This window comes from Anguilla rostrata, chromosome 14 (genome assembly GCF_018555375.3).
Source record: "Anguilla rostrata isolate EN2019 chromosome 14, ASM1855537v3, whole genome shotgun sequence".
Classification (NCBI taxonomy): domain Eukaryota; kingdom Metazoa; phylum Chordata; class Actinopteri; order Anguilliformes; family Anguillidae; genus Anguilla; species Anguilla rostrata.
This window is the reverse complement of record NC_057946.1, coordinates 30,702,305-30,719,013: the sequence shown is the minus strand read 5'-3', so window position 1 is coordinate 30,719,013 and position 16,709 is coordinate 30,702,305. Positions and strand designations below refer to the sequence as shown.

The window sequence follows — 16,709 nt, the reverse complement described above, 5'->3', positions numbered from 1 at the left end:
ACCTTTGATCTAGACTTTGATTTCCCACTCTTGGCCTGCAATGATGATATATCCACCGCTCTGTCAGATTTCCCATAATGCACTTTCACAGCATTGACAAGTCCCAACCTGCACCACAAGTGCACTACAGGGCTATATTACCCCATGTTAATATTCACACGAAGCCATTAGCACCGTTAAATTTGAAAGAGTATGGCATATGGCTGTCATCCGCATGCAAACGAGCACGGCGCTTCAGCTACTCCGAATACGTACCATAGCCGTGTTTTTTTCCACCGTTCAGTTTTATTTTGGGAAATCCCGGTTACATTTTCCTTTAAAAGGAGAGCGGACAGTTCTTCCCTCCTTTTCAATGAAAAGTCGAGGGGTTCAGTCAGAGAAAGGATTAGTACAGAAAACGCCCTGGCGGGTGCTCGAACCCCAAGCTACGCGGGGGGCGGCGGGGGGACTTGTATAGGAGCGTTGAGCCAGTGTGTCGGCCGCCATACGGATGGTGCCCCATGTCTCGACGTGCGTCGCATTCCCTGGAGGTAGGTCGGATCTCAACGGTGTGGCACTCTCAGTCTAACGGTGTAGCCACGCCGCAAGAGGCCGCCAACCATACTCAGCAGTGATGCGTTGGCCCGGCCTTCTCATGCCTAGCGACAAGCTGAGCACGTGCATGTTTGCGTCTACGAAGTCAACCGGACCTCATACCACAGGTCTCCCTTGCTCCACAGGACTATATACCAGATACAACAGTAAAAGGCAACGGCAGGGAAAGGCAGTGTTTAAGTTTTGGCAGCCGCTCATCGTCCCGTATTTCAGACGTTTGAGGGAGAGTATTGCTTCTCACGTTACTAGTTTAACATTACTAGCCTGGCGAGGAACACTTAACCATGTGTCAATCACAGAACTTCTGACACATGTACACTTGCCAGCCCACTTACACATCTAATGCTGCTAAAACAGTTGAGCGAATGTGGCAGAGCACCATGCTGAAGGATTCAAACCCACAACCTTGAAATACAGGGTGCCACGCACTAAACATTTGTTACGTCCCTCCGCCTCAGGTGGGGGCGCTGGCCGTTTGGACACATGCGTTTGTCTCGTTACAGGTAATTGAGAGCACCTGTGGCGGTGCCCTTTTAAGAAGCCTGGAGTCGGCTTCTCAAAGATGGGGCCTTTCTCTCCTCACCTCTCAACCACGGCCGGGTCTTGATTTTATCTTATGTTTTGCAGCTACTTTGGTTTCTCATATGTGTAGTAAATTAAAGTTATTGGTTAGTTTTGGGAAACCTTGGTTTTGGCTTCGTTGTGTTTGCGGGTGCTTGAGAGCAACCCTAACAACACTACATTGCAGAACTACTCCGGAAGAAACCAACTTATCTGAGAGGGGAGGATGTGTTGAAGGACAGTTCCAAAATGAAGCAGGGGTTGAAGAAACTCTGATTCTTATTTTATCAGAGTCCTGGGTACCTTATTGACTAGATAATCTTGTGCCTTAATGACTAGATGACCTTGTGTCTTAATGACTAGGAGACCTTGTGCCTTGATGACTGGGTGATCTTGTGCCTTAATGACTGGGTGATCTTGTGCCTTAATGACTGGGTGACCTCATGCCTTGATGACTGGGTGATCTTGTGCCTTAATGACTGTGTGACCTTGTGCCTTGATGACTGGATGAACTTATGCCTGAATGACTAGAATGAACTTGTGCCTTAATAAATGGACCTTATGTCTGAATGACTGGGTGAACTTGTGTTTTAAAGACTGAGGGAACTTGTGTCTGGATGACTGGGTGAACTTGTGCCTAAATGACTGACTGTTGCAATGCCTTGACCTCCCCCATCCCCTTGTATCCCATCCTACCTTGGGTTTGTCCCCCACAGGACTCTGTTTGGGTTTGTCCCCCACAGGACTTTGTTTGGGTTTTTCCCCAACAGGACTCTGCTTGGGTCTGAACCCTGGGGTGTCCGGCAGCAGGGTGCTCGACAAGGCATCCAGGACAGGGCCCTGTACAACAAAAAATCCAACCAGTCAGTGCAAAAGAAATGAATCGCTCAATAAATAAACCAATACATTAATGAAGCTGTGACTCAATTTATCATTCCATGAAACAACCATAATCAGCAAACAGTAAATAAATCAACAGTAAATAAATGATTAATCCATCCATGAATAACTCTCTCATTGAATCAACCAACTAATGAATCCAACAAACTCAACCAGTCAACAACTCAACAAATCAATCAATCAATATATTAAATAATCACTCAGGCAATTCCCAGACCAAATGATTAAAAACCAATGCATCGATTACTCAACCAACTGTACAATCAAATAATCTAATAACTGCTCAATCATTAAGTCAAACCAATCAACCTCTTTATTCAATTTACCACTTTAACACATATAACCAAGTCTCTATTCAATGTTTTTTATGGATTTACACTTACACTATATGACCAAAAGTATCTTGACACCCCTTGGTCTGGGGCTGTTTTTCATGGTTTGGGTGAGGCCCCAAAGTTCCCCAACATCTTGGGAAAGGCCCTTTCCTGTTTCAGCATGAAAATGCCCCTGGGCACACAGTGAGGTCCATATAGAAATAGTTTGGTTGAGAACGGTGTGGAAGGACTTGACTGGCCTGCACAGAGCCCTGACCAACACCTTTGGGATCAACGGCAAAGCCAACAACTGCGAGCCAGGCCTAATCGCTCAATCAGTGCCCAACCTCACTAATGCTCTTCTGACTGAATGCAGCAATGCTCTAACATCTAGCATAAAGCCTTCCCAGAAGAGTGGAGGTTGTTATAGCAGCAAAGCATGGACCAGCGCCACATTAATGCCCATCATTTTGGAAGAGATGTCAGGTGTCCACATACTTTTCGCCATGTAGTGTATACCAAACATTCCTCATTAAGGTTCTTTCCTGCTTGTCAGGTATTTTTTTAAAATGTTATGATAAAAAGAGCTCCAGACGCTTTTAAGGTTGTAAATAAGAAGAGCTGCAGTTTGCAGGCACAGAACCTTCTCGCCGGGCATAGTCTCTGCAGGGCAGGCAGCCGACTGCGTCTTTGGAGCAGCTGACGCAGCCACAGCAGCCGGAGCAGCTGGAGCAGCCGGTGTTGAGAAGTCACCAGACAGAAGATCAAGGGCCGCATCATCGTCAATGGACTTCTGCAGGGACAAGGAGAGGAGCAACTGACGCCCATGTCCAAACGTGGAAGAGTAGACACAAAGGAAAGTGAGAAATATTCCATTTAACTCCCTGAATGGTCAATAAAAGTTATTTTTATGTCAAACCTTTTTGGGTCTAACGTCTGCCTTGGACTTGGCCTTCTCCTTCTCCATTTCCTGAAAACAAAAACAAAGCCACATTAATGCTTGCAACCTTTCTGATTAAACTGGGACATTAAAAAAAACTGAGCTAAAAAGATGCAAGTGAGACAACGGCAACAAATTCTTATTCATATTCTATTGATTCAGCATATGTATTATTCATGCAGGCTATATATGTATTCAATTGCACTGGTGCCATCGAGTGTACCACTTCATCCATTTATTGTCCAAGTACTCTGGGACTAATACGCAACCAGATGCACACTTAGTGCGACCGATTCTTTTAGATGTATTACTCATGTATATACAGCAAGTGGTAAATCAATTGCAGTGGAGCCATGGGCTGTACCACGTCATTAATTTATTAAGTACTCGGGGGGGGGGGGGGGGAGGATAGATAACCCCCCGTGTTTCTCAGTACCTTGCGCTCCTTCTCCGTGAGCTGAAATCCGGGTGGGAGGGTGTCGTCTCTCTCGCCCATCTTTATGACTTTCTCTTCCACTACTTTCTTCTCCTGAAATGGATAGAACAGCACATACGATGAGGGAGAGGGTCAGTAACCCTGGGTTGGAGGTTGGTTCCTTGAATGGGCGCAGATGGCATTGGAAAGCTCTGTCCACATTTTATTGATATTATTATTGTTATAATAACAGTGACAATAACAACAACAATAATTAATATTATTATAGCCCTGATGCAAAAGCACAATACAAAGAGCATTTGCCAAACAATGGGAAAAACGGATTCATAGTATTATTGATTAAACAGATTCATTATTTGTGTGTGTGTGGCTCAAATCAGAGGGACACCTTGACAACATCTTTGACAGGGACGGGGGCAGGTGCTGGAGCAGGGGCGATGTCCTTCAGGGTGTCTGAAAGGGCATCCATAGCATCTGAAGCATCTGACAACTGGAGACAAATGCAAAATCAACATGTACACATTAAAGAGTGCCCAGTGATGCTATTCTGGCTCTTAATTCTTACACCAACACAGGCACGCACAAACACAGGCACGCACAAACACACACACTCTCTCACGCACGCACACAGGCACGCACAAACACACACACTCTCTCACGCACGCACGCACACATGCACGCACACGTAGATATGTGCATATGCAGACCATACGTCTGTATGTGCATGCACATTATTGTGATGCATATTGGGATATTCAAATCAAATCCAATTGAATTTGTATGGAGTTTATAGAACACTGTCACAAAGACACTTTACATAGTAACAGAATGACAAAAAAGGGGCAAAAACCAGATTGATCAGGTTATAGCTGTGGGTAATAAACTAGCTGGAAAATACTTGGAACAATCTCCTGGAACGGTACATAGACCCATCGCCATGGAGATTCTGGTTAGGGTGTCCGTACCTGAGGAGCGCCTTGGACAGCGGAGGCGGTTGTAGGGGCGACGACATCATCCACCAGTGCGTCCAGGGAAAAGTCAGAGTCAGGCTGAGAGACAGGCTGAGAGAGAGAGGACGGTGAGGCTCAAATTTGGTGACATAGCAGCACAGAGACCCTTGAAGAATGTTACCCAATAACATTCATACAATTCCAACCATCCAGCTCTTAATTTTAAGGAAAACAATTTTGTAAAAATCCCAGACGCCTGGAATGTACAAAGAACACATCAGGGAGTTCAAATGAATATAAAACATGTTATTATATTAAAGTGAGAGAACATTACTGACAGCACTGAACTGCTGAAGGGTTTTATTTGAATACATGCATGACCTGGTCAGGCCTGAGCCAAGACCTTATACCGAGGGGGGGGGCTCTTACCTTCTTGACGGGTTGTACGGGGGGCATCTTAACCCCCGGAGGAGCAGCATAACATGTGGATACCTTTCCAGAGGGGGGGGCAACATGCTCTGCTGTACCCTTAGAGGGCTGAAGGGTAGATGGGGTAGAATGAAGGACAGAGAGGTCAAGAGAAGTAGAATGGGGTAGAGAGGAGTAGAGTGGGGTAGAGAGGGGTAGAATGTTCATTAAATAGCTGTTAATTTAAATGAAGTTGCATATTCTTAATATACACTGTTAATTACTGTAAGAACATAGTTAGGTTTGACACTATTTGGATTTCATTTAATGGGCTATTTCATGACGTGAGTAGAATAGCCTACATCAGAATACAATCAATATGAAATTTTGAACAGATAAGTGAAAATCTATTTGGGTACTGGGTCTCTGCAGCAAAGGGGTGCTTATACCTGTTTGGGGGCCTTTGTGGAGGGGGGTAGTGGGGCCTGCACAGTGGGGGCGACTGCAGGGGCATCAAAACCTCCAGCCAGGATGTCCAGAGCTTCCCCTGCATCCAGAGAGGGCTGAGGGGGGAGGGGACAGGAGACAGTAATGCAAAGTAAATATTAAACCTGGATGGTGTGCGTTGTCAAGGCAACCCAGTGATGGGACATTACATTTTAGAGATTTTGACCACAGACAAAATTGTGACCCCTGTGTTTTGCCTGTGATGATGTGTCATCATTTTGGTCTTTCACAGGCGTGTGTATAAAGAGGGAGAGTGTAAGGGAGTGTCTGTTAGTCTGTAAGTGTTTTTACCTCAATTTTGGGAGGGGGCAGATGTTTCCGGTCCTCCTCTTTGAACCTGTAGTCTGGAGGAAGGGTGTCCTCCCTCTCTCCAACTCTCACGGCCTCCTCCGACGTCAACTTATCCACCTGTGATGCACACGCACACGCGCACATGCGCACACGTGCATACACAGACACACACACGCACGCACGTACGTACACACAGACACACGTACGCACACATGAACACACACGCGCACACACACGCACACACACACGCACACGCACACACACACACACACACACACACACACACACACACAAACAGATATTCAGCCATTTTGTGCAGACCTGGGTAAAATGGAGTCAAGTTCTTGCCAAGACTCAAACCACAGACATTCAATTTAATACAGATGTTCAGCTCCGGGTTCTTAACACGGTGTTTAAAAATGTTCAGTGAATGCATCGACTTTCTTGATCCTGCTTGATTCATGAATGACGAAGACAAAACCCTCATTACTATGCCAATTCGAGATCTCCTAGACACAGAAATCGAGAGGACAGTTGTAAGTTTAAGGTAATATTCCTTCATATTTAAAAAGCAGGAAGATCATTTGGTTTTCAAAATGGTTGTTACGAACCCACAGGTCTGATGCTTGACCTTGACAATGTCCTCTAGCAGTGAACACTAATGGTTAGTAACTATATATGGTTTAGACTGGAAAACAATGCAATCTTACATGCAAGGTTTCCACTGATAAAAATAATCTCTTTAAAGATTTACAGAAAGAAACAAACGACATCCTAACCAATCCTGGACATTCAACAGAAAAGCAGTCTCCTTCACAGGGTGGAAGCAGTGGATCAGTCACCCTGATGCACTAGGCTGTGTCAGTACCTTGACCATGTCCTCGGGGCGGATTTTGGGGGGCTCCGGTACGGGTTCGGCGTCTGGCAGCAGGTCCCCTAGAGCACTCAGAGCGTCCAGAGACATGGACTGACCACGGGGTCACGGCAGGAGGGGGGAGATGTGAGACCCAGAAACACAAAGGCCCTTTTCTTCACAGACACAATAAATACAGGACTGACCCAGAACACACTGCGCAAAGGCAGTTCTACAGCCAACATTCAGTTCTTTTAAATTAAATTTCTACATGAAATTCAAGAAGTATAGTTCAAATAAACATGATTTCTTTTCTCTCTTCATGATTTTCACACATCACCAATTAAGTCAAATCAGGAAATTAACTGAAAAATCGTATTCTATAATGAATTTTTCAATTAAAGAATTGAGTTTTATGAGCCGAATTGACTTACCCCAAAAGGAACAGACACAAATTAAGAGCATTACTACTACTGATGGTGAAACTTTCGATAAAAGAGTGAGTGATGAGTTATTATATAGCGGTACACACCTCATCCGTATTAGCTGCTGTGGGCGCTGCGGGGGCGGGGCCAGCAGCCACAGTGGGAGGGGCTTTCTACATTCAGGAAGAGAGAACAGAGGCAGTAGAGAGAATGAGGACTTTGACACAGCAGAGCTGGTGAATTTTCTGTCTGTGCAGAACCACAACATAATTCAGCGGAAGCAGTATTCTGGTTTGCATGAGAGTCAAAGGCATTTTGTCCAACCAAATCACAAGTGAGCTATTTTGCACAAAATTTTAAGAAAAAACAAATTTTGAAGTAGTTGATTAATAATGCCTACATGATCAACAATATATTATAATGAAAATGCAAACATTACAATAAGTCAATTTTGTGAAAAGCCATTTTGAATGACATTATCCCTGCTCTAAGTGATTTTTTCCTTTCCTTGTATATGAAGTTGGTGTACATCTGTTTTGGAAGTTACTTTGCTGGCTTGAATAACATAATGAATACGTTCATGCTGACAAAACTTCTTGCAAAATTAAGAAACAGATAAATAACTAACTAGCAAATTGTCTTTCAAGCTAGCTCTGAAGATGTTTGTTTTGCTGGAAAATTAATGTAAATACTGCTATATTGACACAATTTAATCACACAATGGGTCTGTATAGTGAAGTTAGGCTCATACCCTTCTGGGGGGGGGGAGCGGCTGGGTATACAATGAAGGTTAGGGTGGGGCTTGTACCTTCTGGGGGGGGGGGAGGGGGGCTGGGTGTACAGTGATGGTTCGGGTGGGGCTCTTACCTTATTTTTGGACTGGGTAGGTGGGGGCACTGAGGCCTGGACAGCAGAGGCTTTTGTGGGGCGGGGCACAAAATCCACGTCGTCCACTTTAGGCTGAGGAGTGTGTGTGTGTGTGTGTGTGTGTGTGTGTGCGAGAGAGAGAGAGAGTGAGAGAGAGTGAGGATAACATGGCTACAATTTCAAGCAGCACTTGATTTTAAGGAAGACAGAGACCTTTGAAGAATTCCCTTACTGAATCCTTCCAGTAACATTCATACAATTCCAACCAGCTTTTAATTTTAGGGTGAGGCTTGTAGCTTCTGGGGGGGGGGGGCGCTGGGTATACAATGATGGTTAGGGTGGGGCTTGTACCTTCTGGGGGGGCTGGGTGTACAGTGAAGGTTAGGGTGGGGCTCGTACCTTCTGGGGGGGGGGGGGGGGGGGGGGCTGGGTGTACAGTGAAGGTTAGGGTGGGGCTCCTACCTTATTTTGGGACTGGGTAGGTGGGGGCACTGGGGCCTGGACAGCAGAGGCTTTTGTGGGGCGGGGCACAAAATCCACGTCGTCCACTTTAGGCTGAGGAGTGTGTGTGTGTGTGTGTGTGTGTGCGAGAGAGAGAGAGAGAGAGAGAGAGAGAGTGAGGATAACATGGCTACAATTTCAAGCAGCACTTGATTTTAAGGAAGACAGAGACCCTTGAAGAATTTCCTTACTGAATCCTTCCAGTAACATTCATACAATACCAACCAGCTTTTAATTTTAAGGAAAACTATTTTGTAAAAATTCCAGAAGCCTGGAATGTACAAACAACACATCAGAGAGTTCTAATTAATACATTCTTTATTATATTAAAGTGTGAAAGCACTGAACTGCAGAAGGGTTTTATTTGAATACATAATTGACCTGGCCAGACCCAAGCCATACTTGACCTGGTCAGATTCTTACCTTCTTGACGGGTTCTACGGGGGGCATCTTAACTCCCGGAGGAGCAGCATGACATGTGGATACCTTTCCAGTAGGGGGGGCAACATGATCTGCTGTACCCTTAGAGGGCTGAAGGGTAGATGGGGGTAGAATGAAGGACAGAGAGGTCAAGAGAAGTAGAATGGGGTAGAGAGGAGCAGAGTGGGGTAGAGAGGGGTAGAGTGGGGTAGAGAGGGGTAGAATGTTCATTAAATAGCTGTTAATTTAAATTAAGTTGCATATTCTTAATATACACTGTTAATTACTGTAAGAACATAGTTAGGTTTGACACTATTTGGATTTCATTTAATGGGCTATTTCATGACGTGAGTAGAATAGCCTACATCAGAATACAATCAATATGAAATTTAATGAGCTATTTCTGCTTATGAACAGATAAGTGAAAATCTATTTGGGTACTGGGTCTCTGCAGCAAAGGGGTGCTTATACCTGTTTGGGGGCCTTTGTGGAGGGGGGTAATGGGGCCTGCACAGTGGGGGCGACTGCAGGGGCATCAAAACCTCCAGCCAGGATGTCCAGAGCTTCCCCTGCATCCAGAGAGGGCTGAGGGGGGAGGCGACAGGGGACAGTGATGCAAAGTACATTTAAAAAAAACATTAAACCTGGATGGTGTGCGTTGTCAAGGCAACCCAGTGATGGGATATTACATTTCAGAGATTTTGACCACAGACAAAATTGTGACCCCTGTGTTTTGCCTGTGACCCATAATTTTGGTCTTTCACAGGCGTGTGTGTAAAGAGGGAGGGTGTAAGGGAGTGTCTGTCAGTCTGTAAGTGTTTTTACCTCAATTTTGGGAGGGGGCAGATGTTTCCGGTCCTCCTCTTTGAACCTGTAGTCTGGAGGAAGGGTGTCCTCCCTCTCTCCAACTCTCACGGCCTCCTCCGACTTCAACTCATCCACCTGTGATGCACACGCGCACGCACACACGCACATTGAAGCATTGTGCAGACCAGGTTTGAATACATATTCTGAAACATGCATAATGGACAGCTAGGCGGACTGATTTTGCTGATGCACTGTGTCAGTACCTTGACCATGTCCTCGGGGCGGATTTTGGGGGGCTCCGGTACGGGTTCGGCGTCTGGCAGCAGGTCCCCTAGAGCACTCAGAGCGTCCAGAGACATGGACTGACCACGGGGTCACGGCAGGAGGGGGGAGATGTGAGACCCAGAAACACAAAGGCCCTTTTCTTCATAGGCCTAATAAATACAGGACTGACCCAGAATACAATGTGCCAAAGGCACTATGGCATGGAGTATTTATGTCTGCCCCTCACAAATCAGTCAGTTTCCTGTACATCTGTATCGCTTTGGACCCCCAGTTTAAAAGGTAAATGCAGTGGTACGTATTCTTCAAATAGAAAAAAAAGTTTAAGAGTGTAATTTTTTTTACTCTACATTCTATAGATACTCCATATTCTTGCGTCATAACAGTTGATCTGCATTCGTGCTCCCGCCAGACCTGGGTTATTTTATTTACTTTATGTTATTTAATTAGTTAAATTTCCATAACCCTTTAACGCCCCAGAAACACCCCATTTTAATTACTGACAAAATTCAAAAGAACCATGGTTTTCACCATTACTCAGACCAATTTCGCTTCTCGTGATTGTATGTTTTTGGTTAAAAAAATACTCAGGAACCTGCAGGTGCAGTTTAACCAACATCTAACGAGTTAAAGCATTTCAAGTATGTTTCTGAGCCAGGCCTGGTTTCTTCCTATTCGGCCAAAACACAACTCCAAGGCTCCAAGTGTTGATAATTGACGTCATATCTCCAAAGAGGACTGCAATTGGTTGTTGGGGCAGTGAACTGTGACATCACAGTAGCAAACTCACCTCATCCGTTGCAGGCTTCTTGTTCGCAGGGGCTTTGGGGGACTCCACAGCCCCCTTCAGAGAGAAGTCCTCACAACCCTGGGGAAAAACAAATTTGGGGTGGGGGTGGGAGGGGGTGAATGGGGATTACAATGGGTCAGTTCACCTTCAGTTCCTGAGAACCCTAATAACTACGTGGTAATGTCTGTCACCTCTAAACTATTCGGAGATTATGCCAAAATCCACCCAAACACATTTACAAATATTTTTTTAAATTATAGCAAGCCTATATAATGGGCCTGGAAGAACAGCGTTAGACATAGGACATAGGAACCTGATACTGGCATTCACTGAAACTTTCATTCATTAAACTGAATTAATTTGGCGTTCAATATTTTTAAGAAGTACCTTCTCTAACTTGGCTTTCTTGTCAGCAGGTGGCGCTGCTGACTTCAATGGTCCTGCTGATGAAGCACTTGCAGTGACCTTTTCCTCTACTTTCTGGAGAAGGGAAAAGAGAATGGATTAAGGACAGAGAGAGAGAGAAAGGGGGGGGGGAAGAGCAAGGGGGTAGGGAGAGAGAAAAAGAGAGAGAGAGATAGTGTATATATAAAGGGAGAGAGAGAGATAACACAGCAGTAGAGGGGCCTTTAGAGAATCCCCATAGTGAATCCTTCCAGTAACATTCCTGCAATTTCAAGCAGCACATATAAGCAGAAGCACTGGATCTTTTCGGGGGGCAGTACCCAACCCTCTCCAACCTCCTCTACCCACCCCAGTCCCCCTGCGACAGCCTTACAGGAGCAGGGGAACCTATGGAACTGCCGATCAGCAGCTCGAGAGGCCAGCTTCATCTCGTCCTACTCCTCCCTCCAGTTTCTTTCTGCCACTGAAACAAGCAGCATAGCCCAGACAGCCCAAGAGGTCGTCTCCTCAGACTTCGTCTCTGGCAAGTAAGGTCAATATGGTCTGCTTGCTTCCTCTTCCTGGCCATGTTCTCTTCTCTCTCTCTTTCGGCCTTGTGTATCACTGAATTTGAATTCCGTGCTGGGGCTGTTGCTACCCCCACCAACCGGTTTAATATGGCTCTCTACTGTCCACCAGGCCCTGCTGGCTGACTTTCATGAAGAGCTGGAGATCCTGTTAGCTCATTGATTCAGCTGGGAGACTTCAACATTCGCCTGGAGAGCTCCCAGTCAGCTGGCTTCCTCCCTCTGCTCCACTCCATTGACCTCGCCATGCTGCAGTCAGTCTCTATCCACAGAGAATGAAACCAGCTGGGGCCTGGTCATCAAGAGAAACTGCTCTGCACCCAACCTGACATTCAAGCCCCATCCAGACGCGTCATTACCACCTTCTCTCCTTTTTCTCCTCATCACTTCCCACTCAACCCCTCTCTCCTCTTCCTCATTTCTAATCCGCCTCGACTTCTCTGAAGCATTCGAAAGAGGTTGACCACCATCTCTTCCCTGAATATGTTGGAGATCTGGTTTGCCTCCTTTCTACCCACTCACTACTTCCAGGTTGTATGTGAATGTGTGTGTGTTCAGTCCATGGTCCTTTCTCTACTGTCTATACTAAGTCTCTTGGTTCTGTCATATCCTCCCATGGCCTGTCTTATCATTTGTCATGACACACAACTCTTTATTTCCTCTCCCCTCCCACCTCATACAATTGGTGTTGGTACGCATCTCAGCTTGTCTACCAGACATCTCAAGCTAGATGACAAGCCATTGCCTAAAGCTGCACTTGGCTAAAACTGAGATGATCTTCTTCCAAGTACAGCTAAGCCCTTTTCCCCTGCTAGAGCTTTCCCTCACCCTGTATTGTACCACAGTGTCACCCTCTTCATCTGCTAGGAGTCTGTGAGTGGTACCGGACAACAAGCTGTCCCTCTCTGAGAAAATCATGGCCGTTTGTTGGGTGATCAGATTCTTTTCGCGCAATATCCAGAGAATCCTCACCACCTAACTCAAGCCAGGTTTTAGTCCAGACACTAGTCAGCTCTTCTCTGGACTACTGCAACTCTCCTTGCTGGCCTCCTAGCCACCAACATCAGACATCTGCAGCTCCTCCAGAATGCTGCTGCTCCTCTGACCTACAACCTCCTCAGGCTCAGTCGTGTCACTCCCCTTCTCATCTCCCTCCACTGGCGACCTAAATGAACTCACATCAAATTCAAGAACCTTGGTGCTGGCCGATCAGGCAGGTAAAGGGACAGCTCCGTTTTATCTTCAAATGGTCAGACCCTACATACTAACCAGACCACTGCATTCTGCTACCTCTGGACATCTCCCCCCCCTCTTCCCCAAACCCCGCTCATGTGTCTGAACTTCAAGGTCTCCTTGTCTGTTCTGGCCCCCCGGTGGTGGTATGAGCTTCCTACTGCAGACAGGACAGCAGAAACTCTGCCCATCGTCCAACACAGACTGTAGACTCACCTCTTCAGAATCCACCATGGCTCCCCTGACCCTCTTTAGATATCCTTTGTTTGTTTCTTTCTCTCTTTGGATTTCCTTTTGGAATAATGTTACAGGTACAGCTAAGTAAAGATAGGTCCTCTGTCTCGTGGCGCTTTCCTTCGTATCAATACAATTTGTTGCTAGGTTAGCATTAAACTTATTGATCTCTAAAAGGGCAGCCAGTACCTTCTTGGTGATACAGAATTTTTGTATTCCTGAGACTAACACTGATGTTCTTCACTCCAGTACATCATCCTGAATAAGAGCATCTGTTAAGTGTTTGTATTGTAGTGGTAGCAGACATTGTTGAGTGCAAGACTGTTACTAAACAAAGATAAGCTAGTGCTGTCAGGCATGCTGTATTGTGGATTGAGTCCCTGTCTGTTTTTCTCCTGCTGTTTACCTTCTGTGTGGAGGGTGGAGGCGGGGCGAAGTTGGAGAACCCAGCGGACAGGGCGTCGATCGCGGACACGTCCTCCACCTTCTACACACGCAAGGCGGAGGAGGAGAAAACGTTGTGGTAAGAAGCGAGAAGTAAAGCAGCCACAGACTCCTGCATGGTGCGGCAGAGCTACTGCATACCTTAACATTCAGACTCATGACTCTGTTAAAAGTTAAACTCACACTACTGGTTTAAGAGGGGCATTAAATGCTCACAGTACATCCCAGAGCTGGCTAATGGTATAACAGCAGATTCCATTTTGCTGTGACCGCACTGATTTGACGCAGTACTTTATTTACTATACTGTTGATAGGAAGTGATGTAGGGAGGTTCTTGTTCTCTGGTGACTTACCGGCTCCTTCTTCTGGGTGCTGGGAGGCGGAGAGCTCTCAAACCCGAGAGAGAGAGAGTCCAGAGCCTCGTCTGTGCTCAAGGGTTTCTGGGAAAAGAAAAGTGAGTTAGCACACACGTACACAAACAGTGTTTTTAACCTTTTCCACCTCAGAAAGACTTCCTCAGATTGTTGTCCTGAGTTTCGCCCTCAATCTCACATTTTTTCTGTCTACACCTTAATTTAACTTTAATTACCTGTACATCTTTTTCCTCTCACGGGAGTTTGATATTGGTGGTATATGAACTGCGATTCCACACTCTAATTTTTTAAGGTTTTAATGTGTCATTCCATTCTTTAACTTCAGGCTGTTTTTCGACACAGAATCCACTTTTTTGTGCCAAATTACAAGCCTAAATACTGTGCTTGTTCGTCCAGTAAAAGTACATTTCACAAAACTTCCACAAGGGGGCGTCTGTGTTCATCATTCAGTGATGGGAGCCGCAGGAAAGAAAACACTTTGGGATGTGCGAGCAAGCATAAGCAGTCAATCAAACCCACAGCCACGCTCACCCTCAGCGCCATTAAACTAAAGAGAAAATCACACCAATGGTTTTTTAAGATGTTGCTCTTAAAGACATTGCTAACACACAACAGACAGTTACATAATACACAAGGGAATTAAAAAATGCACCACATGAACACATTGCGTTCAAATTAAATTGTTGTAATTAAAGTACACATGTGAATGAAAGTATAATTGAAGAACTTCTGACTCATTTCAAGTCTGATTTTTTTTGGCTTTGTTACTTTGTTTTCTTTGTGCTTTTTGATTTAACTCCAAATACCACAAAAAAGGAGGCAGATGCAATTGCCCCACATGAGGATTCAAACCTGCAACCCTCTGGCTTCAAGCCCAGCTGATCATCAATTACTCTAGTGCAGCTGCCCACTTAATGCACAGCAGGGACTGCAAACAGGACAACCTGTGAGTGCCGGTTTGTCCTGATGGGAAAAGGCAGGTTTGATTCCTGGGTACACTGCCCTTGAGCAAGGTACTTAACCTTACTTAACCTGCAGTATAACAGTATAACTATGTCAACGTTGCATTGTGTTAGTCACCCTGGATAAGAGCATCTGATAAATGCCTGTAATCTCATAGATGCACAAAACCTGTGGCAGTTCATTAGGCCAAACCAACAAAGATAGCACTGCCATGTCTCACAGAGATTCAACTCAGACGTCTTCTGAAAGGTAATCTCGGATTCTATTAATTCCTTGCTTTGTATCAGACAGTCTTGAACTATCTGATACAAAAGTATGATACAAACTGAATCTTGTCCTCAGTTTACTTCTTGGGCCTTGTCTGGAGTTCATGCAAGTACAGCATGTGCAGCTAGCAATGCTACATTTGCCTGAAGTGGTTAGAGTAAACACCCCCCCATTGCGGATTTGTTTGAGTGAGGACTTCAGCTATGGGGGCAGCCTTACCGTGGGCTTGACTTCCGGTAGGTCTGGGATATTCTTACCCTTAAAAAGACAAAAAAAAGGAAATTGAAAAAGTCAGTTGGGTGAGGAAACTCTAAAGGCGTCTCGAATCTATCGGTATCGGTCACATGCGTGTCCGTCATTCAGAATTAGAGGGTTGTGCAAATAGCAGGAGGAGAACTGGAGCTCTATTACACTGGAGCCATAAGCGTGGTAATGAATACTTCCACGCTGCTTACAGTCCCAGGCTATTCAAGGACAGCAGTGCGTCAGCAGTGTGGCTGTGAGTTAGAAGAAGAGAAAGTGGAGAGAGGAAGAGGAAGTAGAGAGGGCAAGAAGATGAAGAGGAAGTGGAGGTGGTAAGAAGAGGAAGTGGAAAGGGTTATAACAGGAAGAGGAAGTGGAGAGGGTTAGAGGAGGAAGTGGAGAGGGTAAGAAGAGGAAGACAAAATGGAGATGGTTAGAAGAGGAAGTGGAGAAGTTTGGAAGAGGAAGAGGAATTGGAGAGGTTTGGAAGAGGAAGACAAAGTGGAGAGGCTTAGAAGAGGAATGGGAAATGGAGAGGGTAATAAGTGGAGGAGGAACTGAAGAGGGTTAGATGAGGATGTAAAGAGGGTTAGAGGAATAAGAGGAAGTGAAGAGGGTTAGAAGAGGAAGTGGAGAGGGTAAGAAGAGGAAGTTGAGGGTTAGAAGAGGAAGACAAAATGGAGATAGTTAGAAAAGGAAGTAGAGAGGGTTATATGAGGAAGAGGAATTAGAGAGGGATGGAAGAGGAAGGCAAAGTGGAGAGGGTTAGAAGAGTAACAGGAAGTGGAGAGGGAAAGGACTGACCATGTCTTCAAATCTGTATCCTGGTGGTAATGTTCTCTCGTCCTCCCCACACAGAATTCCCTTTTCACTCGTGACACCATGCTGGGACATGCGACACACACGTGTGTTACACACTTCCAGGGCACACGGACACACGACACACACATGCACGCATACGCACTGCACAACGTCTCGCGGCCTGCGAGGACTGGTACGCACTCTGTCGACGCAAAGTCAGCATGCACCCCCTCACAAGCTCAACACAATCCCTTAGGCCAAATACTCTGTGACACACGTGAACAGATCGCACAGTTCACACGCGTGGTAACACGTGCAGTCACAGCACACACT

The 16,709-nt window shown here is 45.6% G+C and overlaps 1 protein-coding gene across 33 annotated transcripts in view; it reads right to left on the bottom strand.

Moving 5' to 3' along the window:
* cast (calpastatin) overlaps positions 1-16,709 on the bottom strand; it is a 70,338-nt gene that overhangs the window by 2,115 nt on the left and 51,514 nt on the right. For 17 of the 33 annotated variants that reach the window (XM_064309187.1, XM_064309191.1, XM_064309196.1 and 14 more), the window contains 25 exons: positions 16,380-16,460; positions 15,552-15,590; positions 14,082-14,168; positions 13,691-13,771; positions 13,267-13,341; positions 11,234-11,326; positions 10,847-10,924; positions 10,038-10,136; positions 9,793-9,909; positions 9,439-9,552; positions 8,971-9,078; positions 8,509-8,601; positions 8,047-8,139; positions 7,287-7,352; positions 6,770-6,868; positions 5,902-6,018; positions 5,553-5,666; positions 5,125-5,232; positions 4,711-4,806; positions 4,134-4,235; positions 3,746-3,838; positions 3,289-3,339; positions 3,013-3,162; positions 1,852-1,995; positions 3-35 (listed from right to left, as the gene is read on the bottom strand). In XM_064309187.1, the coding sequence (XP_064165257.1) occupies positions 3-35; positions 1,852-1,995; positions 3,013-3,162; positions 3,289-3,339; positions 3,746-3,838; positions 4,134-4,235; positions 4,711-4,806; positions 5,125-5,232; positions 5,553-5,666; positions 5,902-6,018; positions 6,770-6,868; positions 7,287-7,352; positions 8,047-8,139; positions 8,509-8,601; positions 8,971-9,078; positions 9,439-9,552; positions 9,793-9,909; positions 10,038-10,136; positions 10,847-10,924; positions 11,234-11,326; positions 13,267-13,341; positions 13,691-13,771; positions 14,082-14,168; positions 15,552-15,590; positions 16,380-16,460 (2,331 nt within the window). The remainder of the gene's footprint in view (positions 1-2; positions 36-1,851; positions 1,996-3,012; positions 3,163-3,288; positions 3,340-3,745; positions 3,839-4,133; positions 4,236-4,710; positions 4,807-5,124; positions 5,233-5,552; positions 5,667-5,901; positions 6,019-6,769; positions 6,869-7,286; positions 7,353-8,046; positions 8,140-8,508; positions 8,602-8,970; positions 9,079-9,438; positions 9,553-9,792; positions 9,910-10,037; positions 10,137-10,846; positions 10,925-11,233; positions 11,327-13,266; positions 13,342-13,690; positions 13,772-14,081; positions 14,169-15,551; positions 15,591-16,379; positions 16,461-16,709) is intronic. The other 16 variants (XM_064309194.1, XM_064309200.1, XM_064309197.1 and 13 more) reach the window with 9 other exon arrangements.